The sequence below is a fragment of the Stegostoma tigrinum genome, chromosome 10 (genome assembly GCF_030684315.1).
Source record: "Stegostoma tigrinum isolate sSteTig4 chromosome 10, sSteTig4.hap1, whole genome shotgun sequence".
Lineage (NCBI taxonomy): Eukaryota > Metazoa > Chordata > Chondrichthyes > Orectolobiformes > Stegostomatidae > Stegostoma > Stegostoma tigrinum.
The window spans coordinates 14,831,327-14,857,903 of NC_081363.1; the positions used below are offsets into that span (position 1 = coordinate 14,831,327).

The following is a 26,577-nucleotide window of genomic DNA, read 5'->3' on the forward strand; positions in this document are numbered from 1 at the left end:
TGTGACCAGCAGTGTGCCACAAAGATCAGTGCTGGGTCTACTGCTTTTTGACATTTATATAAGTGATTTGGATGTGGTTAATACGTTTGCAGATAACAATAAAATTGGAGATGTAGCGGTCAGTGAAGGTTACTTCAGAGTACAACAGGACCTTGATCAAATGGACCAATGGGCCGCGGAGTGGCAGATGGAGTTTAATTTAGATAAATGTGAGGGTCTGCATTTTGGGAAGGCAAATCAGGGCAGGACTTGTACACTTAATGGTAAGGTCCTTGGGGTGTGTTGCTGAACAAAGAGACCTTTGAGTGGAGGTTCACAGTTCTTTGAAAGTAGGGTCGCAAGTAGATAGGATAGTGAAGAAGGCATTTGGTATGCTTGCCTTTATTGATCTGTGCATTGAGTATAGGAATTAGGAGGCCATGTTGCAGCTATACAGGACATTGGTTTGGCCACTTTTGGAGTACTGCATTCAATTCTAGTCTCTCTGCTATAGGAAAGATGTGAAACTTGAAAAGGTTCAGAAAAGGTTTATGAGGATGTTGTCAGGGTTGGAGGGTTTGTGCTATAGGGAGAAGCTGAATAGACTGGGACTCTTTTCCCTGGAGCATCGGATGCTGAGGGGTAACCTTATAGAGGTTTATGAAATTGTGAGGGGCACAGATAGGGCAAATAGGTGGGATCTTTTCCTTGGGGTGGGAGAGTCCAAAACTAGAGGGCATAGGTTTAAGGTGAGAGGGGAAAGATTTAAAATGGACAACTCACACAGAGGGTGGTGCGTGTATGGAATGAGTGGCCAGAAGTGGTGGAGGCTGTCATAATTACAAAATTTAGACCATAGGACATAGGAGTGGAAATAAGGCCATTCGGCCCATCAAGTCCACTCCGCCATTTAAATCACGGCTGATGGGCATTTCAACACCACTTCCCTGCACTCTCCCCGTAGCCCTTGATTCCTTCTGAGATCAAGAATTTGTCGATCTCTGCCTTGAAGGCATCCAACGTCCCGGCCTCCACTGCACTCTGCGGCAATGAATTCCACAAGTCCACCACTCTCTGGCTGAAGAAATGTCGTCTCATTTCAGTCATGCTGCAGTCCACCCACATGTTTGTCTCAATCCCCTTTGCATCCTCCTCACAACTCAAATTCCCACCAAGTCTTGGGTCAGCTGCAAACATGGAAGAGTGGCAATTAGTACCTGTGTCAAAACAGTTAAATATAGATTGTGAACAGCTGGAGCCCAGGTACAATTGTTGTGGTAACCTATGTGTGAGAGCCTGCCATCCTGAGACTGACACAGTTATTCCTATTCTGTGCATTCTACTAACAATTGAAGAAGTCTAATGAAGATGTGTTGTCCAGGCAGCAGCAACTATCTCACTCAATGGCCAACCACGTTCCTGTGCAAAAGTGGAGACAAATTATCTGTCACACTGAACGAGAGGAATAGCTTGGAACAACCCATTCCTGAGAGGAGAAGGTGGTGAGGCAGAATGAATTGGACCATTCCTGATTGGTGTAGTAAACCTCTCAGCCATTCATGTAGGCTACCAACATTGGTCTCCTCATTCAAGGTTTATAGAAAGGAAGAGAATGGGCTTAGTACTTCATGGAGGTGAAAGATAGCCCATTAATGATTATTACAGGGACGAAGAATGACCACTTAGGAAAAAATTGCAGAAAGTAGAAGAATTGAAATTAGAACGTTTAGAAACTAGAACAATCAGAATTGGCTTGGTCATAGAAGACAGAGGGTAGTGGTGGAAGGGTGTTTTTCAGAATGGAGTCCTATAACTGGTGGTGCTCCACACGGTTCAGTCTTAGGCCCTTTGTTGTTTATAGTATGAATAAATGATCTGGAGGAAAATGTGGGTGGCCTGTCAGTAAGTTTGCAGATGACACGAAGATTGGTGGAGTTGCTGATAGTGCCGTTGATTGTGAAAGGACACAACAGGTTGAGATAGATTGGCGACTTGGGCACAGGAGGTGCAGGTGGAGTTTAATCCAGACAAATGCGAGGTGATGCATTTGGAGGATCAGATTTAGGTGTGAGTTATATTGTAAGTGGCATATCCTAAGGAATGCTAACATACAGACGGATCTGGGCATGCAGGCCTACAGTTCCCTAAAATTGGCAACACAGGTGGTCAAGGTGATTAAGAAGGTATATGGCATGCTTGCCTTTATGGGCTGGGGCATGGAGTACAAGAGTTGGCAAACAATGTTGCAGCTATATAAAACCCTTGTTAGGCTGCATTTGGAGTATTGTGTGCAGTTTTTGTCGCCACATTACCAAAAGGAATTGGAAGTTTTGGAGAGAGTGCAGAGAAGGTTCACTCAGATCTTGTCTGGTCTCAAGAGCATTGGCTATGAAGAAAGGTTAAAAAGACGAGGATTGTTTTCACTGGAAAGGCAGCGGCTGAGAGGAGTCCTGATAGAGGTCTACAGAATTATGAGAGTCATAGACAGAGTGGATAGTCAGAGGCTTGTTCCTGGGGTTGAAGTTTCATTTACAAGGGGACACAGGTTCAAGGTGAGAGGGGGAAAGTTTAAGGGAGATGTGTGAGGGAGGTTTTTCATGTAGAGTGTAGTAGGAGCCCGGAATGCACCGCTAGAAGAGATGGTAAAAGCAGGCATGTTGGTGACGTTTAAGGGGCATCTAGATGGTTACATGAATAGGGAGGGAATAGAGGGATATGGACCGAATTAGGGCAGAAGGTTTCTTTTTTTGTTTAGTCAGACTACGATGATCAGCATGGGCTTAGAGGGATTAAGGGCCTGTTCCTGTGTTGTATTTCTCTTTTGTCCTTTTTATTCTTTTGTTCTAATTCTGGGGAGAGCAAGTGGAGGAGTTATAGAGCCGTCCAGCAAGAAACAAACTGTTTGGTCCAACTTATCCATGCAGATCAAGTTTCCCAATCTAACTGTTCCCACTTGCCTGTGTTTGGCCCGTATCCCTCTAAACTTTTCCCATTTGTGTAACTATCCAAATGTCTTCTAAATGTTATAACTGTTTGGTTTGATTTTGATTTGATTTATTGTAGTTGCATACACCTAACATATATGATTTCCACTGGCACTTCATTGCATATATGAACCACTAGATGTTTGAAAAAGTTGCCCTGCAGGTCCCTGTTACATAATAAAGCCTTTATTGTCACACGCACTTGGGTGAGAGCGCTGATGTGAGTTTGTACTGCCCCTTCTCAGTGCCATCTTAGGTACAGGGTATCGAGGTGCAGATATTTTAAGTGTCACAGAATTGAAATCATTAAAAAAAGAGATTAGCATCGGAATATAGAGTTTAAAAAGTCCAGAATGAGAATAAAAAAAGTATCTTTAATGTGCTCAATTTATGGTCTTTCTCAATGAGTCTGTGCCCACTGGGCTACAGAACCCGCGGTCTCGCTGTCTCCACATGTCCATCCAGCACTCGTCTCCAGGATTCATCCCCATGGCTGGTCTGGGCTGGCTTTGCTCCCGCTCCCGCTCTGGCTGTGACTCAGCCTCCAGTCTGGCCCACGTTCGCTCTGCTCCCACTCCCGCTGTGACTCAGCTCCCTGTCTGGGCCTCGTTTGCTCAGCTCCGGCTCCCGCTGTGACTCAGCTCCCAATCTGGCCCGCGTTCCCCCTGCTTCTGCTCCCACTCCTGCTCCGGCTGTGACCCAGTTCTGGGTCTCGGTTCTCACATGCTCTGCTCCAGGCTCCGGCCGTGACTTGTCTCCTGTACTGGTCTGCTTTCCCTCCAGGTAGGATACATTAGGAATTTAAAAGTTGGTGTTGGGGTCGGAGAGGGAAGAAAAGCTGCAGCAGGAGGAAACAAAGAAAGGAAAACGAGTTGGCGAGCACAGCACCTCTGGCTGGAGTGTCCTACTCTACCACCATCCTGACTGAAAAATAATGTTTCTCCTCTCACCTTAAAAATATGGTCCCTGGTTTTGAACTGCTCCACCCTAGGGAAAGTCCTTTGCTGTTCTCCTTATCTATGCCCCTCAATATTTTATAAACCTCTATAAAGTCGCCCCTCAGCCTTCTACACTCCAGGGAGAAAAGTCCCAGCCTATCCAGCCTAGTTTTATGACTTAAAATCTGAAGCCCCAGCAACATCCTGGTAAATCTTTTCTGACCCCACTCCAATTTAATATTATCCTTCCTACAATTGGGAGAAGAGAACTGTACACAGTACAATGGCCGCATCAATGTCCTGTACAACTTCAACATGATGTCCCAACTCAATGTTCTTGGCAATGAAGGCAAGTGTGCTGAACACCATCTTAACCACCCTGTTTATCTGTGACACAATTTTCAAAGAATTATGTACCCGAACCCCTGGGACTGTCTTCTCAAAAACACTACCCACGGCCCCACTGTTAACTGTATAAGTCCTGCCCTTGTTTATCTTACCAAAATGCAATACCTCACTTCTGTCGAAATTGAACTCTACCTGCCTTTCCTCAGCTCTTGGTTCAATTGATCAAGATCCCTTTGTAATCTTAGATAGCATTCTTCACTAGCATTACCACTAACTTTGGTGTGATCTGCAAACTTACTAACCATGCCTCCTAAATTCCTATCCAGAAAGTAGGAAAATTGAAGTTGAAAAATAATTTCTCGGCTTTTGTGATTTAACTGTGAACTTGTCCCACTCGTCTTCACTGGCCTGTTCACATGTCAATCTAACCATTGGAATGCATCATACAAATGTCAGTGCCCTTGACCAAACTGACCATAAAACCTTAAGATGTAGGAAGTGTACTTGCCTTGTCTTTCTGGGTGGTGAGGGATTGGAAGGTGCTATTGGGCCAAAAGACGTAGGAGTAGAAGTTGGCCATTCAGCCCATTGGGTCTGATCACTCATTGAATGGGATCATGGCTGATCTGACAATTCTCAACTCCACTTTCCTGCCTCTACCCCACAAACCTTGAATCCCTTACTGATTAAAAAAAATCTATCACAGTCTTGACTGTGCTTAACCATCCAGCCTTTACAGACCCTCTGCATGAGAGAATTCCACTGATTCACTCCCCAAAAGGAAGAAATTCCTTATCTCCATCTTAAATGTGTCATCACTTGTCCTGGGATTATACAGACTGGCCCTAGATTCTCCCACAAGGTGAAACAGTGCATTTGCTGCATTTACCTTATCTTACAATCTTCTGTATTTCAAGAAGATTGCCTGTCATTTTCCTAAATTCTAACGAGGACGAGCTCAAATGTTCCATGCAAGACAGCCCTGGCACTGATAATGAAAGGAAAACTAATATTGTTAGCGTGTAATACTGAATGAAAATGATCCCCTTAGCCCTGCTGTGTTTGACCTGAGGGAGGTAATGCTCTCACATTGGTCTCAGAGCCACTAAATGTGGTAGAACCTCCAGATGACCCTCACTAAACAGGTGTCAATATCCCCCATCCCCAAGCTCAGTGGCATATCCAATTAAAATACAAGCAAAGAGGGAGAGAAAGAGAGTGTGTGTGAGAAAGAGAGAGAGAGAGAGAGAGAGATGCAATAAATTATACCAAACGATTCCACATCCAGCATATCAAGGAGTTGAGGACATGAGATGATTTCTAAAATGATAACAGCCTTAATCAGGCAATCAGGAAGAGAAGATTATGTCCTGACCCATGCCATCAATCTGCCAGCAATTTAATTTCATTTCCATTACAGGGTAATTCTGAAAATTTCCACCACAAAATTAACACCCAATTTTCCCATTTTAATTAGTTAAATCAGAAGATGTAGCTTTCCCCCGGGAGGCCGCGAGGTGGGATCAGTTAAGATGAAAATGATAACTACATGGCTGTAATTAGGACGGGTCAATGCATCCTCTCCCTCGAGTCAGGCTAGTTTAATTTCCCGTGATATTTGAGCGGCTGTCGCTAAGCTGTCCCATCGATTGATGCAGAAATTAACTTATTTTTCAATCAGATCCTGGCTGCCCCCTGGGTCGCCACTTGCCTGCCTCTTTTGCAACTGAAGCGATTTTTCATCAGCGGCTGTCTTTGATGGGGAGAGGAGCCGTCATGCATTACAAAAGACCCTTGAATGATTTTGACAATTTTTTTTATCCTCCCACATATCCCCCCACCCCCACTAACGACTGCCTCCCGTCCACCTTCTCCAGCAACATCTGCAACAACAGCTTAGCCAGGCAGAACTTCACTGGTAGGCATTTATACCAGAGGAGGGTGTCACTGTGGATGTTCCTGTGGCAGGAGCAGAGTGACTTGTGCTTTAACAACAGCAGATTAGGCAGCTTCATCTTGATCTCCTATTAAAACTACCTCGAGGGATAGTTTTTATTAAAATTATTTTCGCCTGTTTAAAACTTAATTATTGTGTGTGTTTCTTTTAATTTGATGCCTGATGGAATTCCTTATCCCAGAATCTTGCCATTTGGCCCACTTTTTTTATTCATTCACAAGGATGTCGGCATCGCTGTCAGGCAGCATTAATTGCCCATACCTAATTGCCCCAGAGGACAGTTAACAGTCAACCACATTGCCGCGGGTTCGGAGTCACATGTGGGCCAGACCAGGTAAGGATGGCATAGATTACACAGTGTAGAGCTGGAGATCACAGCAGGCTGGGAAGCAGGACAGCTGACTTTTCAGGTCTGGGCTCATTTCTGAAGAAGGGTTCTGGTGCTTGGCCCGCTGTGATCCTTCAGCTCCTCTCTGTGTTATCTCTGACTCCATCATTGGCAGCTCTTACTGTCTTGGGTAAGGATGGCAGTTTCCTTCCCGAAAGGGCATTAGTGAACAAGGTGGGTTTTTCCTCCAACAATCAGTAATGGACTCGTGGTCCATCGTCAGACTCTTAATTCCAGGTTTTTTTTTAGAAACTGAATTCAAATTCCACCATGGAAGGATTTGAACCTGGGTCCCAGAGCATGTACTTGGGTCTCTGGATGAATAGTCCAGTGACAATACCAGTAGGCTATTGCCTCACCATTGAGTCCACACCACCCCTCTGAAGAGTATCCCATGCAGATCCACCACCACCAACAAAACCTATAACCCTGCATTTCCCGTGGTCAATCCATCTAACCAGCACATCTTTGGATCGTGGGAGGAAACCCACACAGACACAGGGAGAAGGTGCACAATCCAGACAGACAGTTGCTTGAGGCTAGAATTGAACCTGGATCCTTGCTGCTGTGAGGCTGCAGTGCTAAACACTGAGTTACACCCCACAACAGTTGTTTAAATAGCAAAATCATGTATATGTGGGATTTACATATACATATTAATCAATTAAAACCTTCTAACTGATTAAAGATTTAACAGCATCTTATCTTTGTTTAATGCATCCTCATCAGTGGTGTGACCCTTTGATCTTTTACTGATATATTTTGTGTCTGAAACAACCCCTCTCATGAACAGAAGGAGTGAGGATCCAAAAGCATGTGTTTTCAGATAAACCTGTTGGAGTCATATGATTTCTGACCTTGACCACCCCAGTCCAACACCGGCACCTCCACTCGATATTATGCCACTGGATTGTAATTAGTCCGGGTGGGGCATGGGTTCAAATCCTGCTGTGGCATCTTGAGGAGTAATATCATTTGGAATTGAAAGCAAGTCTCAATTATTACTGCTTAAAAGCAAACTATTTAGTTCACTCATCCCCTATAGACAATGAAATCTGCCATCCTTTCATGGTCTGGCCTTTATGTGACTCCAGGCCCACAGCAAGGGCCAATGACTCTTGATTCCCTTCTGAAATGGCCCTAAGAAGTCACTCAGTTCAAGGGCAGTTAGGGATAAGGATCAAACGGTGTGACGTCTACATTTGATCAAATAAACTCCATTTAAAACTGTATCAAACTCTGAGCTGGAAGGTTTAATTCCCACACCAGGTAGTCGAAAGCAAGATCTAACAGCAGTCCATTTGCAGTACTGAGGGAGTGCTGCCCTGTCAAAGGTTGCCCCATTTGGTTCAGATGCTAAACTGAGTCTCCATCTGCCCTTTCCGATGGGTGCTATAGCACTATTTTCAAGAAACAGAACTGGGGAAGTTTGACTAGTGTCTGGGCCAAAATGTACCCTGCATCCAAATCCAAGCTTGCTGATGCTGGCCACATACTGTAAATAAACATCTCCTGTGCTTCTCCTATATTACAGAAATAATAACACTTTCTTCTTCAAAAGTAATGCTTTGTAGGCTGTAAAGTGCATTGGAATGTCTGGAGGTTGTGAGTAGAAATGATATGATTCTTCCTATAATACCGAGCGGAAGGCTTTCGAATCATAGAACCCTATAGTGTGGAAACAGGCTATTTGGCCCAACAAGTCCACATTGACCCTCTGAAGAGCATCCTACCCAGACCCATTCCTCATGTCTAACTCACCTAACCTAGACACCCCGGTTGCTGTGGGCAATTTAACAAGGCTAATCCACCTACTCTGCACATCTTTGGACAGTGGGAGGAAACCAGAGCACCTGGAGAAAACCCACGCAGACACAGGGAGAATGTGTAAAGTCCACACAGACAGTCACCTGAGGCTGGAATTGAACTCAGCTTGTTAGCCCTGTGAGGTAGCAGTGCTAACCACTGTGCCACCATGCTACCCAAATTTAGCTGGTATTAAATTAAGTTGGTTCCTTGTGCGAGAGGAGGTCCAGTTCTGCCCCTATAGATGAAATTGACATGGTAAGTGTTAGAGGTAGGGTCTGTGCTAGGGCCATTGTTTCTTCAATATGTATAAATGCCGTGGATATTGAAGTGCTGAGTAAAAGTTAAAAGTTTGACAATGATGTCAAAATTAGAATACTGGGAGTGACACCAAATGAATTGCAACAGAATGAAGTGAGATGAGCAGTATGGACAGCCAAATAGTAAAGGGAACTTAATGCAGAGAAGAGTGAGAGGGATATTTAATGGCAAAAGTGAGAGAGACAATGTAGTCTTAATGGCACAGTTCAAGAGTGTCTGGGGACAGAGGGACCTGGGAGTATTTAGCAAAATAAATTGGATTTTGGGCTTCATAAATATGGAGACGAGGCGATGGACTAGTCAAATTGTTGCTAGACTATTAATCCAGTGACGTAGGTAATGTCTTGGGTTTGAATACCACAATGGCAGATGGTAGAAGTTGAATTCAACAATAATGTAGAAGTAAGAGTCTAATGATGACCGAGAATCCATTGTCAACTGTGGGGAAAACCCTTCTGGTTCACTCGTATCCCTTAGGGGAACCAAACTGCCATCCTTACCTTGTCTGGCCTACACGTGACTCCAGACCCACAGCAATGTGATTGACTCTTAACTGCCCTCTGCGGCAATTAGGGACAGGAAATAAAACCTGGCCTAACCCATGATGCCCATATCCTGTGAATTAATTCTTTAAAATGAATAGAAAAGCAAAAAAAATTAGGCTGAGCCTTTATACAGCTCTGGTCAATCCAAAAGTAGAATATTGTGCCCACGTCTGTCTAGTTACCACACCACACAAAGAATGTGATGCTTCTGAACAGTATGCAGTGCTTTTTTTTACCAGAGTGGTTCCCAGAGATGGGATAGTTTATCTAAACATTAGATCGGAAAAGCTGAGGTTTCTCTTGTAATAAAGGAGCTTGAGGAGAGATTGAATGGAGACATGCAAGCTTCTGGCAGGTTTAGGGAAGATAGACAAAGGAAAATTGTGTTCCCATCAGTTGATGGTTCAAGACTAAGGAAACTGGTATAAGATTGCAAGAGAATGAGGGGGAAACGTAAAGAGATCCTGTTTTTACAGGATATCCATGGAGGTGCTGTCAGTGGAGATGAGCAATGATTTCAAAAGGAACATGAGTGGGTACTTGAGGGAAATAAACTATTGGGTTACAGGAATAGAGACGGGGAATGGGGCTGACTGGACTATTTTACAGATGACTGAATGACCTCCTTATGTGCTGTAATGTCTCAGAACTGCATGAAGTGCTTGCTGTGTGCAGAATTTCATATTCTGCTATTCATTAAACATTACATTTATTATTAATCGAAATCCTCATTTGCTCAAAAAACTATATTGACCAGCAACTTAAGTTAAGAAATTTGAATTGATAATATGCTGTTTAAATACAGTGGCCCATTTAAATACAAGGAGCTGTTTAAATATGATACCCTTTGTAAATATGGTATGCTATTCAATTTTATAAAGTGTCAAAGTGGGTGAATATGATAAATAGGGCAATTATCCTTTCAGCTATGTCTTGCATTTTGTGCAACACTTGGCGTGAAGTTATGAATTATGATTGGCACAAAATTCAAAGGACAAATTCAGTTCAATCTCAACATCCTGTTAAGATTCATTAACTGTTTGAATGTTGTTATTGTAGGTTAGGACTGTATTGCACTCGTTTGATTGCATTATTACATTCCTCAAAGCTGTAAGTATATGCGGTAGAATATAAATATAGTGCTTGGTAAAATCAATACACCTGGAAAAAAAGGGCCCTAGTTCTTGTTCATTTTGCTGGTCCTTGACTCTGTGAGCCCCATCCCTGGCTTCTCATCCAGACAGCTAGGATTCAACCCTATGCTAACTGGCCAATCATTCCCGGATTAATCTAATCATGTTTGGACAATGAACAGTTGGCTTGTTGAATATTTCTTTAATTTATTCATGGATTGTGGATTGTGACTGGCTAGGTGAGCATTTATTACCCTTGTTAGTTGCCCAGCGGGCAGTTAGGAGCTAACCACATTGCTGTGGGTCTGGAGTCGCATGTAGGCCAGACAAGGTAAGGATGACAGATTTCCTTTCCTACAGGGCATTTAGTGAATCTGATAGGATTTTTGACAACAATCATCAATAATCACATGGTCACTGTTATGCTAACTTTTTAATTTCAGACTTTTAATTGAATTTACATTTCACCATCTGCCATATTGGGACTTGAACTCAAACTCCCCCAAACATTTCCCTGAAGTTCTAGTCCAGCGACAGCACAATGATACCACTGCCTCCCCAACTACAACTGTCAAATAAATTTTGAGGGGGAGATCAAGATGGAATTTAATGTGATATTATTGACATATGATCTAGTGAGCTTCTAACCACGTGTAAATCAGGAATTTGAGGAAAGAGTGACATTATATCATTAGGGAAGGAATTCTGATGGAGTTGCAGGTCCTCTTTGTTTCCATGTGCTAATGGACTTCATTCTAGGATCTGAAAAGAAGGTTCTAATATTGGAGTCAATTTCCAAAATTTGTTGATCCTGGAAAGGTTTGATCTGACTGGAAAGTAGCATTTCCACAAGGGCAGATGATAGCAAACAGAAAACTATAAGACAATTAGCTTACTGTTTGACATGGGGAAGATTTTCAAATTGATCATTAAGGAGGTCATAACCGAACACTTGGAAAAACCTGAGGCAATTGGGAAGAGTCAGCATGGCTTTGTGAGATGGCTAAACAGTTTCCACACTGGAATTCTTTGAAGGAGTAACATGCGCTGTGGATAATGGGGAGCTCGTTGATGTACAATACTTGGCTTTCCAATAGGCGTTGACAAGGTTCTATAGAAAAGGTAATTGAGCAAAATAGGAGCTCACCTCCACAGTATCGAGTGTACCATACTGGCATTGATAGAAAATTGGCTGGTTGGCGGAAAAATAAAGTATGCATAAATTCATCTTTTTTAGATTGACAGGACGTCAAAAGTAGAATCATGCAGGAATGTGTTGGGCCCTGAACTTCTTCCAATTTATATCAATAACTTGGATGAGGTGTTGATGACCTAACTAGAATCCAGATGTATGCAGCTTGAGTGGGGAAAAAAAATCTGGCAGATAGAGTATAACATGGAAAATATGTGATTTTGTTCATTTGGCAGGAAGAATTTTTAAAAATGGTGTTATTTGAACAGAGAATAATGACAGAAGTCCAGGGTTGCAGAGTGATCTAGGCGTTCTAGTACATGAGTCACAAAAGTATCAATTGATTAAGAAGGCTAATGGAGAGGATATTATGCTTCATTTATACAGGGCATTAGTGAAATAACATCTTGTATATTGTGTGCAGTTTTGGCTTCAATACTTAAGAAATGATGTAAATGCCTTGGAGTTGGTTCAGAGAAAACTTCCAAGGTTATCATCCAGAATGAGTGGGTTGTCTTATGAGGAAACATTGGACAGGTTGGGCTTGCCTTTTACTGCAGTCTAGAAGAGTTGAGGGGTAATTTAATTGAAATCTATAAGATCCTGAATGGTCTTGACAAGATGGACGTGGAAAAGATGTTCCCTTTTATGGGTCAGTCTAGAACTATGGATATTGTTTTTTTGGTCAGAGATGAGGGGATATTTTTGAGCATTTTGTGACTTTAGAACTCTGAGAAGGTGATGGAGGTGGAGCATGGGGTGATTTATGAGATGAACTCTCCTGGATCAGATTTAACCTTAGTTAGCAATGCAGCTGTTGCTGCCTGCATAGGACTGTTGTGAAGTGGATACAGAATGATTGCAAGGGAAGGAGGTGGCAGGACAAAGAAAAAGAGGAGTGCATGTGGTGTTAGTCGCTGGGGCGCATATCCTAGTGTCCTTCATACCTGCTCTAGTATTCAATGAGATTATAGCTGATATGTTCAATTGTCAAATTCCACATTTCCATTTATTCCATCCAACCCGCTGCTAACCTTTGATTCCTTTGCCTAACAAGAATCTATCTATCTCTGCCTTAAAAATATTCAAGGACACCACCTCTGCCACCGTCTCAGATAGAGTTCCAAAGACACAAAATGTTCCAATAAAGCTCCCCTCATGTTGGCTGTGTAGTAGCAAATCAAAATTAATACAGTCAAAGGGCAAATCTCAAAAATCCTCAAAAATTCTCTAAAAAACCTCAAACATCCTGGGAATTCTCAAGTCTGGTGGTGCAGGAGGGTTGGTGGGGAAGGGCAGGAGCTGGCAACTTATGCATGAATCTCTGAAAAGCTCCCCTGTCATTCACAGACTGGCCTTGTTAATCCTATCGCCAGCAAATGTAGAATAGCAGCAGTGAGAACGTACACGTGGTGTGGCACTGCTCCTGGGTGGTTTGCATTGGCAGTGCCGGGGCTGAAGGAGCCAGGCTGGGGTTGGAAGGTTAAAATAGTATCAGAGATAATGGGAACTGCAGATGCTGGAGAATTCCAAGATAATAAAATGTGAGGCTGGATGAACACAGCAGGCCCAGCAGCATCTCAGGAGCACAAAAGCTGACGTTTCGGGCCTAGACCCTTCATCAGAGAGGGGGATGGGGAGAGGGAACTGGAATAAATAGGGAGAGAGGGGGAGGCGGACCGAAGATGGAGAGAAAAGAAGATAGGTGGAGAGAGTATAGGCGGGGAGGTAGGGAGGGGATAGGTCAGTCCAGGGAAGACGGACAGGTCAAGGAGGTGGGATGAGGTTAGTAGGTAGATGGAGGTGCGGCTTGGGGTGGGAGGAAGGGATGGGTGAGAGGAAGAACCAGTTGGGGAGGCAGAGACAGGTTGGACTGGTTTTGGATTGCAGTGGGTGGAAGGGAAGAGCTGGGCTGGTTGTGTGGTGCAGTGGGGGGAGGGGACGAACTGGGCTGGTTTAGGGATGCGGTGGGGGAAGGGGAGATTTTGAAACTGGTGAAGTCCACATCTACCTACTAACCTCATCCCGCCTCCTTGACCTGTCCGTCTTCCCTGGACTGACCTATCCCCTCCCTACCTCCCCACCTATACTCTCTCCACCTATCTTCTTTTCTCTCCATCTTCGGTCCGCCTCCCCCTCTCTCCCTATTTATTCCAGAACCCTCACCCCATCCCCCTCTCTGATGAAGGGTCTAGGCCCGAAACGTCAGCTTTTGTGCTCCTGAGATGCTGCTTGGCCTGCTGTGTTCGTCCAGCCTCACATTTTATTATCTGGGGTTGGAAGGTTGCTGGCCTTGGTGCTGAAAGTGTGTGTGAGAGAGTGTGGCTACAGGCTGTTTGATGTCGGTGAGAGAGAGAGAGAGAGAGAGATATGAGGGCTGCCAAGTGGAACAGAAGGGGACTGAGGGTAGTCAGAAGGCTGGAAGAGGAGAGGCAGGTGGATGACATGGAAATGCTTCAAGGAGAGGGGAATGGGAAGGAAGCTGCAAGGGTGAATTAGAGAGAAAGAGGAAAGAAGAAGACTGCACATGTGAGGAAGTGGGGGTAGATTGTAAGGGCTAGATAGGCTGCAGGAGAGCAGGGGAAAGGGAGAAGATATGCAAAAGAAAGTGAACAGTTTTAAATCTATTAACAAAGGAGTAGCTAGCTAACCGGGAGCCAGGAATATAGGAAATCACTGAGGTAGTGAATTCCTTGCAAACTAATGTGGAATCTTTAGCTTAATGCTGCACATATTGAGGAGCTGCTAATTGGAGGGGAATATACGGAATGTTATTATAATGAGCACAGTGTCAGTGTTAAGTTTAAGTATGAAATTGAAAGCTGAGATGCAGTGAAAATGGTAGTACCTAACAACGTAGGAGATAGGAACAGGACAGGCTGTTTGTTCAGTCAAGTTTGCTTTGAGTTAATTTACACTTGGTTTTTTACCTCAGTGCCACTTGCCTGCAACATCCTCATGTCCTTTGACGTTGTCAGGTTTTCAGAAATCTATCCATTTCTGTCTTGAACCTGCTCAACGACTGAACCTTCACAGCCCTCTGGGGTCAAGAATTCCAAAGATTCACCCCCCATCTGAGTGAAGAACTATCCTACCGCTTGGCCTGAGATTCCGACCCCTGATTTTAGACTCACCTGCCAGGGGAACCATCCCGTCCCCATCCACCCTGTAAGAATTTTCTAAAAGTTCTGTGATGTTAACCACCTCAATGGACTATTCTTCAAAGCTCCAATGAATACAGGCCCAGATTCCTCAGTTTTTGCTTAACTTCAGGGGATTAATCTGGTGAAGTTCTGTTATGCTCCCTCTGTGGCAAGTGTACTCTTCCTTAAATAAAGAGACCCAAAACTGTCCACAGTTTTCCAGGTGTGGTCTCACCACTTGGCTCTGTCTAGTTGCAGCAGCATATCTTCAGTGCAGAGCTCAAATCCCCTCGTGATGAAGGCCAAGATACCATTTGCCTTCCTGATTGCTTGTTGCACTTAGTGATCCTTCAACAAGAGCATGTCTCTTTGGGCACTCTCACCTCCCAACCTCTCACCATTTAAGTGTTCTGCCTCCCTGTAGTTTCTATCAAAGCGAATAACCTCATGGTTCAACTCATAACAGCCCGATTCAAAATGTTTCTCCACTTTTTAAGTCACCTCGCTTTGAAACATCTTTTCGATCCTGCCCTAATGTCTCCTGCAGAGGTTCCCAAGCTCCCAGGGACTGTGAAGGGTGTTGGATAATTGTAGACTGTTGTGACTGATGTTACTATTTAACCTGTCTCTTCACTGCTCTCCCTCTCACAGGTCTGGTTCCAGAACCGCAGAGCCAAGTGGAGAAAACGGGAGAAATGCTGGGGCCGCAGTAGTGTCATGGCCGAGTACGGGCTGTACGGAGCGATGGTGCGGCACTCCATCCCGCTGCCAGAATCCATCCTGAAATCTGCAAAGGATGGCATCATGGAATCCTGCGCTCCCTGGCTTCTTGGTAATTATTTACTCGCTTGCATCACAGCGATTTTGACGATAGCGAAACAGAACGTTTTTTTAAAAAAAAGATTAATTCGTTGGGGGGTACTGGGCTTCACATGCTGACTGGTCAATTTGGTTGCAGCAGATAATGCAGGAAGAGGCCATTTAGCCCATCACTTCTGTGCTATCTCTTGGAAACAATGGTCCAGTCAGTCCACCACCCCTGCTCTTCCCTTTTCTCCGATTCCCCTTTCAAGGTCACTATTAAATCTGCTTTCACCTTCATTTCAGGCAATGGGTTCCAGGTCATTATAACTCATTGTGTACTAAAGTCTCTCCCCCTCTTCCTCTCTGATTCATTTTCCAATTATTATTTGACATCGAAGTGGCTGAATGTGACCCACAGGACCCCCAGTAAACCAGGAATCAATGGGTATCAGGCAGGAAACTCTCCACGGGTCAGTCACACCTGGCACGTAGGGAGATTGTTGTGGCTGTAGGAGGTTAATCATCTCAGCTCCAGTACATCTCCGGAGGGTGATCGGTAGGGTAGTGTGCTAAGTCTTCAATTGCTTAGTCAATGACTTCTCATAGAAACAGAAAATAGGAGTAGGAGTAGGCCATTCAGCCCCTTGAGCCTGTTCCATCATTCAATATGTTCATGGCTGGTTACCCAACTCTGTTCCTGCTTGCACCCCATACCCTTTGATCTCATTACCCCTTAGAACTACATCTAACTCCTTGAAAACATTCAATGTTTCGACCTCAATCAGTTTCTTTGGTAGACAATCCCAATTTCCTCCTGCAAAATGTCAGAAATTGTTATTGCACAGCATCATCCACACCCCACACCCCACCTCAGATACTGAAGCAGCTTTTGTCCATGTACAAGCTCTGTTTTGGGCTGACAAATATCAAATAACAAATGCCAGTCAATGCCCATCTCCAACAAGAGAGAATCTAAATATCCTTCCCTGATGTTCAATAACATTACCATTGAGTCCCCCACAATCAACAGCCTTGGCATTACCATTGACTAGAAACTAAACAACACAGACTTGCAAATACTACAAGAACAGAGCAGTGGCTAGGAATTCTGTGGCAGCTAACTCACGTCCTAACTCCCCAAAGCCTGCCCACCCATCTTCAGAGCAGAAGTCAGGAATGTGATGGAATATCCCCACTTGCCTGGATGGGTGCAGCTCCAACAGTACTCAAGGAACTTGACATCATTCAGGACAAAGCAGCTTGATTGGCATTCTATCCACCAAAATCAACATTCATAGAACATAGAACATAGAACATTACAGCACAGTACAGGCCCTTCGGCCTTCGATGTTGTGCCGGCCTGTCATACCAATCTAAAGCCCATCTAACCTACACTATTCCATGTACGTCCATATGCCTGTCCAATGACAACTTAAATGTACTTGAAGTTGGCAAATCTACTACAGTTGCAGGCAAAGCATTCCATTCCCTTACTACTCTGTGAGTAAAGAAACTACCTCTGACAGCTGTCCTATATCTTTCAACCCTCAATTTAAAGCTATGCCCCCTTGTGCTCGCCATCACCATCCTAGGAAAAAGGCTCTCCCTATCCACCCTATCTAACCCTCTGATTATTTTATATGTCTTAATTAAGTCACCTCTCAACCTTCTCTCAAACGAAAACAGCCTCAAGTCCCTCAGCCTTTCCTCGTAAGACCTTCCCTCCATACCAGGCAACATCCTAGTAAATCTCCTCTGCACCCTTTCCAAAGCTTCTACATCCTTCTTATAATGCGGTGACCAGAACGATACGCAATGCTCCAAGTGCGGCCGCACCAGAGTTTTGTACAGCTGCAGCGTAACCTCTTGGTTCCGGTACTTGATCCCTCTATTAATAAAAGCTAAAACACTGTATGCCTTCTTAACAACCCTGTCCTGGGTGGCAGCTTTCATTCCCTTTGTCATCAAGTCACAGTGTCAGTAGGGTGTATCGTGTACGAGATACACTGCAGAAATTCACCAAGATTCGATGGGCTAAATGGCCTAATTTCTGCTCCTGTGTTTTACCCCTCCAACATCTCTTCCAAAACCTGTGATCTCTACCATCTAAAAGGACCAGGGTGGCAGAAACATGGGAACACTATCACCAGTAAGTTCCCTTCCAAACCAGTCAACATCCTGACTTGGAAATATATTGCCATTCCTTCAGTGTTGCTGGGTTAAAATTCTGGAACAGCATTGTGGGTATCCTTACACCTGAGGATGGCCATAGTTCAAGAAAGTAGCTCACAACCCACCATCTTGAGGGCAACTAGAGATGGGCACTAAGTGCTGGACTAGTCAGCAATGCCCACATCCCATGAATGAAAACACTGCCTTCTTGACTCTAGAAGACATTTCTCCTTATTTATTTCATCCTAACTGCACACAGTCTGATAGTTACAGGACATGATGCTGATGCCTACTTTTGAATGTGAAAATGACTCTCACCGTTTTCACAACAAACATTCTCTGGGTATCAGAAAGCTATAAGTTTTGGTCTCAGCACATCCAAATCTGGTTCAAGATTCTCAAAGGATTGAATGTTAAATTTATTTGGACTATTCCATACAGACATAGGAAGCAGAATTACATTGTCCCCCGTTTCTGGTTTTCTCACTGTGAGAGACACCAGGCTCAAAGTTAACTGTTCCGAGGTACAGCCCATTAATAATTTCAAAAGGACATTGAGGGAATTGAACTTGCAGGGCTATGGGGATGAAGCTGTGGACTGGGGCTGACTGGATTGCTGTACAGTAAGCAGGAGCTGAATGGACTCCTGTTCTACCATTGAGAGAGGTCAAGGTTGAGAATGTTTTATTATATATATTAAACCACGCTTCACTGACCTGGGACAGTTTGCCTGAAAGGAGAATATGTCATGTCTGTCCTCTCTCACTAGTGAACACCAATACACCCTCACACAGAGTTAAAATAACATTTTCTACTGTCACCTTCCTAGCTCAGGCTAAGTCAAATATCTCGGGTTGGGGAGCACAATAATCACAAGAGTTCATAGCAGAGATAATGGGAACTGCAGATGCTGGAGATTCCAAGACAACAAAATGTGAGGCTGGATGAACACAGCAGGCCAAGCAGCATCTCAGGAGCACAAAAGCTGACGTTTCGGGCCTAGACCCTTCATCAGAGAGGGGGATGGGGGGAGGGAACTAGAATAAATAGGGAGAGAGGGGGAGGCGGACCGAAGATGGAGAGTAAAGAAGATAGGTGGAGAGGGTGTAGGTGGGGAGGTAGGGAGGGGATAGGTCAGTCCAGGGAAGACGGACAGGTCGAGGAGGTGGGATGAGGTTAGTAGGTAGCTGGGGGTGCGGCTTGGGGTGGGAGGAAGAGATGGGTGAGAGGAAGAACCGGTTAGGGAGGCAGAGACAGGTTGGACTGGTTTTGGGATGCAGTGGGTGGGGGGGAAGAGCTGGGCTGGTTGTGTGGTGCAGTGGGGGGAGGGGATGAACTGGGCTGGTTTAGGGATGCAGTGGGGGAAGGGGAGATTTTGAAACTGGTGAAGTCCACATTGATACCATATGGCTGCAGGGTTCCCAGGCGGAATATGAGTTGCTGTTCCTGCAACCTTCGGGTGGCATCATTGTGGCAGTGCAGGAGGCCCATGATGGACATGTCATCAAGAGAATGGGAGGAGGAGTGGAAATGGTTTGCGACTGGGAGGTGCAGTTGTTTGTTGCGAACTGAGCGGAGGTGTTCTGCAAAGCGGTCCCCAAGCCTCCGCTTGGTTTCCCCAATGTAGAGAAAGCCGCACCGGGTACAGTGGATGCAGTATACCACATTGGCAGATGTGCAGGTGAACCTCTGCTTAATGTGGAATGTCATCTTGGGGCCTGGGATGGGGGTGAGGGAGGAGGTGTGGGGACAAGTGTAGCATTTCCTGCGGTTGCAGGGGAAGGTGCCGGGTGTGGTGGGGTTGGAGGGCAGTGTGGAGCGAACAAGGGAGTCACGGAGAGAGTGGTCTCTCCGGAAAGCAGACAGGGGTGGGGATGGAAAAATGTCTTGGGTGGTGGGGTCGGATTGTAAATGGCGGAAGTGTCGGAGGATAATGCGTTGTATCCGGAGGTTGGTAGGGTGGTGTGTGAGAACGAGGGGGATCCTCTTGGGGCGGTTGTGGCGGGGGCGGAGTGTGAGGGATGTGTCGCGGGAAATGCGGGAGACGCGGTCAAGGGCGTTCTCAATCACCGTGGGGGGAAAGTTGCGGTCCTTAAAGAACTTGGACATCTGGGATGTGCGGGAGTGGAATGTCTTATCGTGGGAGCAGATGCGGCGGAGGCGGAGGAATTGGGAATAGGGGATGGAATTTTTGCAGGAGGGTGGGTGGGAGGAGGTGTATTCTAGGTAGCTGTGGGAGTCGGTGGGCTTGAAATGGACATCAGTTACAAGCTGGTTGCCTGAGATGGAGACTGAGAGGTCCAGGAAGGTGAGGGATGTGCTGGAGATGGTCCAGGTGAACTGAAGGTTGGGGTGGAAGGTGTTGGTGAAGTGGATGAACTGTTCGAGCTCCTCTGGGGAGCAAGAGGCGGCGCCGATGCAGTCATCAATGTACCGGAGGAAGAGGTGGGGTTTGGGGCCTGTGTAGGTGCGGAAGATGGACTGTTCCACGTAACCTACAAAGAGGCAGGCATAGCTGGGGCCCATGCGGGTGCCCATGGCCACCCCCTTAGTCTGTAGGAAGTGGGAGGAGTCAAAAGAGAAGTTGTTGAGTGTGAGGACGAGTTCCGCTAGGCGGATGAGAGTGTCGGTGGAGGGGGCCTGGTCGGGCCTGCGGGACAGGAAGAAGCGGAGGGCCTTGAGGCCATCTCCATGCGGAATGCAGGTGTACAGGGACTGGACGTCCATGGTGAATATGAGGTGTTGGGGGCCAGGGAATTGGAAGTCCTGGAGGAGGTGGAGGGCGTGGGTGGTGTCACGGACATAGGTGGGGAGTTCCTGGACCAAAGGGGAGAAAATGGAGTCCAGATAGGTGGAGATGAGTTTGGTGGGGCAGGAGCAGGCTGAGACGATGGGTCGACCAGGGCAGGCAGGTTTGTGGATTTTGGGAAGGAGATAGAAACGGGCCGTGCGGGGTTGGGGAACAATGAGGTTGGAGGCTGTGGGTGGGAGGTCCCCTGAGGTGATGAGGTCGTGAATGGTGTTGGAGATGATAGTTTGGTGCTCGGGTGTGGGGTCATGATCGAGGAGGCGGTAGGAGGTGGTGTCGGAGAGTTGGCGTCTGGCCTCGGCGATGTAGAGGTCAGTACGCCATACTACCACTGCGCCACCCTTGTCTGCGGGTTTGATGGAGAGGTTGGGGTTGGAGCGGAGGGAGCGGAGGGCTGCCCGTTCTGCGGGGGAGAGGTTGGAGTGGGTGAGAGGGGTGGAGAGGTTGAGGCGGTTGATGTCTCGACGGCAGTTGGAGATGAAGAGGTCGAGGGAGGGTAGGAGGCCTGGGGGTGGTGTCCAGGAGGAGGACTTGTGTTGGAAGCGGGTGAAGGGGTCAGTGGAAGGAGGGTTGGGTTCCCGGTTGAAGAAGTAAGCATGAAGGCGAAGACGGCGGAAAAACTGCTCTATGTCCAACCGTGACTGGTATTCGTTGATGTGTGGTTGTAGGGGGACAAAGGTGAGCCCCTTGCTCAGGACTGACCGTTCGTCCTCAGTCAGTGGGAGGTCTGGGGGGATGGTGAAGATTCGGCAGGGCTCAGTGTGGCTGTCTCCTCTGGGGTTGCAGGCTGTGGAGGTTGTGGGCGGAGCGATGATGTCGTCGGCCATGGGCGGGGTTCCGTCGGCCGTGGGCGGGGTTCCGTCAGACGTGGGCGGGGTTCCGTCGACCGTGGGCGGGGTTCTGTCGGCGTCGACCGTGGGTGGGGTTCCGTCGGCGGAGACCGTGGGCGGGGTTCCGTCGGCGGAGACCGTGGGCGGGGTTCCGTCGGCGGTGGGAGGATCGGGGTGGGCGGCAGCAGCTGAGGTGAGGGTGGTGTGTGGGCTGTAGTACCTGGACGTGGAGGTGGTGACTGCAGCAGCGGTTCCGGAAGTTCTGTGGCCGGCGGAGGCCGATGTGACGTCATCGGTGGGGTCTCCGGCCGTGTCCTCATGGTCAATGGCGGCGGGTGCATGGTGGGGGAGGGGCAGGGACAGAGTCGGGATTTGGGAGGCGCAGGAATCCTCTGGTGGGTGGCAGGGGCCCGTGAGTTGGTTGTACTTACGATTTTTGGTGTCCAGTAAAGCTGAGTGGAACTGGGTGTTCAGTCTGTGGATCCTGCGGAGGATAAAAAACAGCAGGGGTCCTTTGCAGGTCTGGGAGAGGGAGGCTCTGAGCTGGGGCAGGCTGGATTGCAGTGCCTGGAGGTGCCGGCGCATGGCTGCAAGTGTCTGTTTCAGGACTCGCAGGGAGAACCGCTTCTGAAGGGTCTGAATATTCTGGGTGTAGAGGTGGTCACGGTTGGGGCCAAATTGGGAAGGCTGAAATGTGGACTGTGGTCCCTTGGGGATGATCTGGTTCCGTAGGCAGGTGCTGAGGAAGGTGATGTGGCTGTGGTACCTGGTTTGCTTCAGGACATGGTCGAGCAGTTTCAAGGCCGAAGAGATTACAAGAGAGTTGCAATGGGAGAGAGATTCCCTGAGGTTGGTCCGGAGGGAGGAGGGTAACTTCTTCAGGTTAGGCATCCCTGGAAGAGGCTTCGCAGTGAGGTTAAAATAGTATCAGAGATAATGGGAACTGCAGATGCTGGAGATTCCAAGACAACAAAATGTGAGGCTGGATGAACACAGCAGGCCAAGCAGCATCTCAGGAGCACAAAAGCTGACGTTTCGGGCCTAGACCCTTCATCAGAGAGGGGGATGGGGGGAGGGAACTGGAATAAATAGGGAGAGAGGGGGAGGCGGACCGAAGATGGAGAGTAAAGAAGATAGGTGGAGAGGGTGTAGGTGGGGAGGTAGGGAGGGGATAGGTCAGTCCAGGGAAGATGGACAGGTCAAGGAGGTGGGATGAGGTTAGTAGGTAGCTGGGGGTGCGGCTTGGGGTGGGAGGAAGGGATGGGTGAGAGGAAGAACCGGTTAGGGAGGCAGAGACAGGTTGGACTGGTTTTGGGATGCAGTGGGTGGGGGGGAAGAGCTGGGCTGGTTGTGTGGTGCAGTGGGGGGAGGGGATGAACTGGGTGGCCATGGGCACCCGCATGGGCCCCAGCTATGCCTGCCTCTTTGTAGGTTACGTGGAACAGTCCATCTTCCGCACCTACACAGGCCCCAAACCCCACCTCTTCCTCCGGTACATTGATGACTGCATCGGCGCCGCCTCTTGCTCCCCAGAGGAGCTCGAACAGTTCATCCACTTCACCAACACCTTCCACCCCAACCTTCAGTTCACCTGGACCATCTCCAGCACATCCCTCACCTTCCTGGACCTCTCAGTCTCCATCTCAGGCAACCAGCTTGTAACTGATGTCCATTTCAAGCCCACCGACTCCCACAGCTACCTAGAATACACCTCCTCCCACCCACCCTCCTGCAAAAATTCCATCCCCTATTCCCAATTCCTCCGCCTCCGCCGCATCTGCTCCCACGATAAGACATTCCACTCCCGCACATCCCAGATGTCCAAGTTCTTTAAGGACCGCAACTTTCCCCCCACGGTGATTGAGAACGCCCTTGACCGCGTCTCCCGCATTTCCCGCGACACATCCCTCACACCCCGCCCCCGCCACAACCGCCCCAAGAGGATCCCCCTCGTTCTCACACACCACCCTACCAACCTCCGGATACAACGCATTATCCTCCGACACTTCCGCCATTTACAATCCGACCCCACCACCCAAGACATTTTTCCATCCCCACCCCTGTCTGCTTTCCGGAGAGACCACTCTCTCCGTGACTCCCTTGTTCGCTCCACACTGCCCTCCAACCCCACCACACCCGGCACCTTCCCCTGCAACCGCAGGAAATGCTACACTTGTCCCCACACCTCCTCCCTCACCCCCATCCCAGGCCCCAAGATGACATTCCACATTAAGCAGAGGTTCACCTGCACATCTGCCAATGTGGTATACTGCATCCACTGTACCCGGTGCGGCTTTCTCTACATTGGGGAAACCAAGCGGAGGCTTGGGGACCGCTTTGCAGAACACCTCCGCTCGGTTCGCAACAAACAACTGCACCTCCCAGTCGCAAACCATTTCCACTCCCCCTCCCATTCTCTTGATGACATGTCCATCATGGGCCTCCTGCACTGCCACAATGATGCCACCCGAAGGTTGCAGGAACAGCAACTCATATTCCGCCTGGGAACCCTGCAGCCATATGGTATCAATGTGGACTTCACCAGTTTCAAAATCTCCCCTTCCCCCACTGCATCCCTAAACCAGCCCAGTTCATCCCCTCCCCCCACTGCACCACACAACCAGCCCAGCTCTTCCCCCCCACCCACTGCATCCCAAAACCAGTCCAACCTGTCTCTGCCTCCCTAACCGGTTCTTCCTCTCACCCATCCCTTCCTCCCACCCCAAGCCGCACCCCCAGCTACCTACTAACCTCATCCCACCTCCTTGACCTGTCCGTCTTCCCTGGACTGACCTATCCCCTCCCTACCTCCCCACCTACACCCTCTCCACCTATCTTCTTTACTCTCCATCTTCGGTCCGCCTCCCCCTCTCTCCCTATTTATTCCAGTTCCCTCCCCCCATCCCCCTCTCTGATGAAGAGTTCATAGCAGACTAGGCCATTTGGTCTTTCAAGTGCGCTGTGCCATTCGATAAGGTCATGGCTGACCTGAATTGTGACTTTGTTGTTCCCTTTACATTCTGCCTCTCCTCTAACTGTTGACTCCCTTCCCGAGCAAATGACACTCTGATTCTATTTGAACATATTTAATAAACCAGCCTCCAGGGTTCTGCATAGAAGAATCCCAGTTCATGATCCTTTGAGGGGTATAAGACTCTCCTCCTCTCAGTCTAAAAATTAGGAGTCTGTCATTAAAGATTTGTCGCTTTGTAAAAGACTCCCTCACAAGGGGTAACATCCCCTCCATGTCAGAAATAAATAGCCAGCCATCAACCCAGCTGGAAATTTTGCTTGAAATACTGAACTTTCAATGGGTTTTCAATTCAATCTGAATGGATAAAATGGAAGGTCCACTGTCAGGTCCAGTGGGGAATGGAATCCAAATTCTAAATAGATGGACACTGTCAGATTGGGACAAACATGATTCATTGTGTGGTGAAAAATTCTTTAAGGACAGGATTTAACAGGCCCCCATAGCTGGGCTTGCCTGTGAAATTCCCTGTGTGTCTTTCCCACTAAGCTCCTGCCTGCCCCCATCCCTGCCTGAGCTAGGCCCAATTGCTCTCGCTCCCACTTGAGGCCCTTAAGTGGCTGTTTATTGCCTACCTTGGGCCACATCCACCCCAGCCTCAGTTCTGAGGAGTTCAGGGGAAGCGGGTTACGCCTGGCAGCTCATCCTGCTCACACTATGGGCAGGAAGGCACCATCCTCAATAGTCTGATATATCACCTGCAGTCCCTCACTGGGGGCTCCCCGACCATTCCCATTGCCTTGTCCTCTCCATTCCCCTGTCATCACTGTCCAGTCCACCCTCTCATGAAATTTTAGGGTAGAGCTGTATGAACATGCTTGGGACAGAGTGACCTGGGATCTGTATGAAATAGTCATAGATCCTACAGCATGGAAACACACCCTTCAGTCCAACCATTCCATGCTGGCCATAATCCCAAACTAAACTAGTCCCACCTGCCTGCGCATGGCCCATATCCTGATAAAAATTTCTCAATCATGTACTTACCTAAAAGTTTTTTAAACATTGTAACTGTACCCACATTCACCACTTCTTTTGGAAGTTCATTCCACACACAAACCACTCTCCATGTAAAGAAAAAATTACATCTACTGTCTTTTTTATATGTTTCTCCTCTCACCTTAAAAATATGCCCCCCGTCTTAAAATCCCCCATCCTAGGGAAAATGTGCCATTCACCTTATCTATACCCCTCATGAATTTATAAACCTCGATAAGGTTGCCTCTCAACCTCCTGTACTTCAGCGAAAAAAAATCCCCGACTATCCAGCCCCTCCTTGTAACGCAAGCCTTCCATTCCTGGTAACATCCTGGCTGTGCTGATGTTGGTACACACCAAAAAAAAAGTTCATCTTCTCTGATCTCTCAACTTGATGAAGACGCATTTCTTCCCTGCCTCCTCCATTGGTAATAATTCTGTGGTTGGCTGTGTGTCTTGTTTGCTTGTTGTGAATATTAAAGCAATTGGGATTTCAAGAGTTTCACAAATTAAGGAGTTTTCATACCAAAGCCATGATATTCCATTTCTGATTTTCTTAACTTGTCCTGCACTGCCATTAACCAACCCTCTCCTTACCTCTCCTATAGAAACCCACGAGACTTCATCCAAATCACCTTTCTGAGGAGGTCAGCACTCTTAACCACAAGCGTTTGCCAATTTTTAACAGACTGAGAGCAGACATTCTTACTGTTTGCAAACAATCAACTTATTCCAGTGGTGATGATTGCCTGAATAAAGACCATGAGTGAAAGTTGACCAACTTTAGGAATTAAATATTGTTTCCACCTTTGAATTGTAAACATAATGTTATTTAGAACTTTATTTTCTTCAGATACTTTGCTAAGCTGGTGTGTGCATTTGAAATTTGGTATTCTTGTATTCGTCCCGATGAGTGCAAGACAAAAAGCGGCAATAACAAATCTTTTTTCAGTGACATTGGGTTTGTTAGTCAAGACCCAAACCCATTATATTCATACCTACAGTCAATGGGTTTGCCTATTTAGAACCCTATTTAAATGACTAACCATTACGTGTGCTCAATGTGGCTTTGGTTAGAGTAAGGCTCTCAGGAATGACACTTGATTTGGACAATCTTCAAAATTGGCATTTACATGTCCACCAAACCCCTGGACAAAACACTCAAGTTTGGATGTGGCCTTGGGGATCATTGCACTCTTATCACTAGTGAGTTTATTCC

The 26,577-nt window shown here is 46.9% G+C and overlaps 1 protein-coding gene across 3 annotated transcripts in view; it reads left to right on the plus strand.

Moving 5' to 3' along the window:
• Window positions 1-26,577, plus strand: part of vsx2 (visual system homeobox 2) — a 95,676-nt gene that overhangs the window by 63,605 nt on the left and 5,494 nt on the right. For all 3 annotated transcript variants that reach the window (XM_048538055.2, XM_048538054.2, XM_048538056.2), the window contains one exon: window positions 15,386-15,566. In XM_048538055.2, coding sequence (XP_048394012.2) covers window positions 15,386-15,566 — 181 coding nt within the window. The remainder of the gene's footprint in view (window positions 1-15,385; window positions 15,567-26,577) is intronic.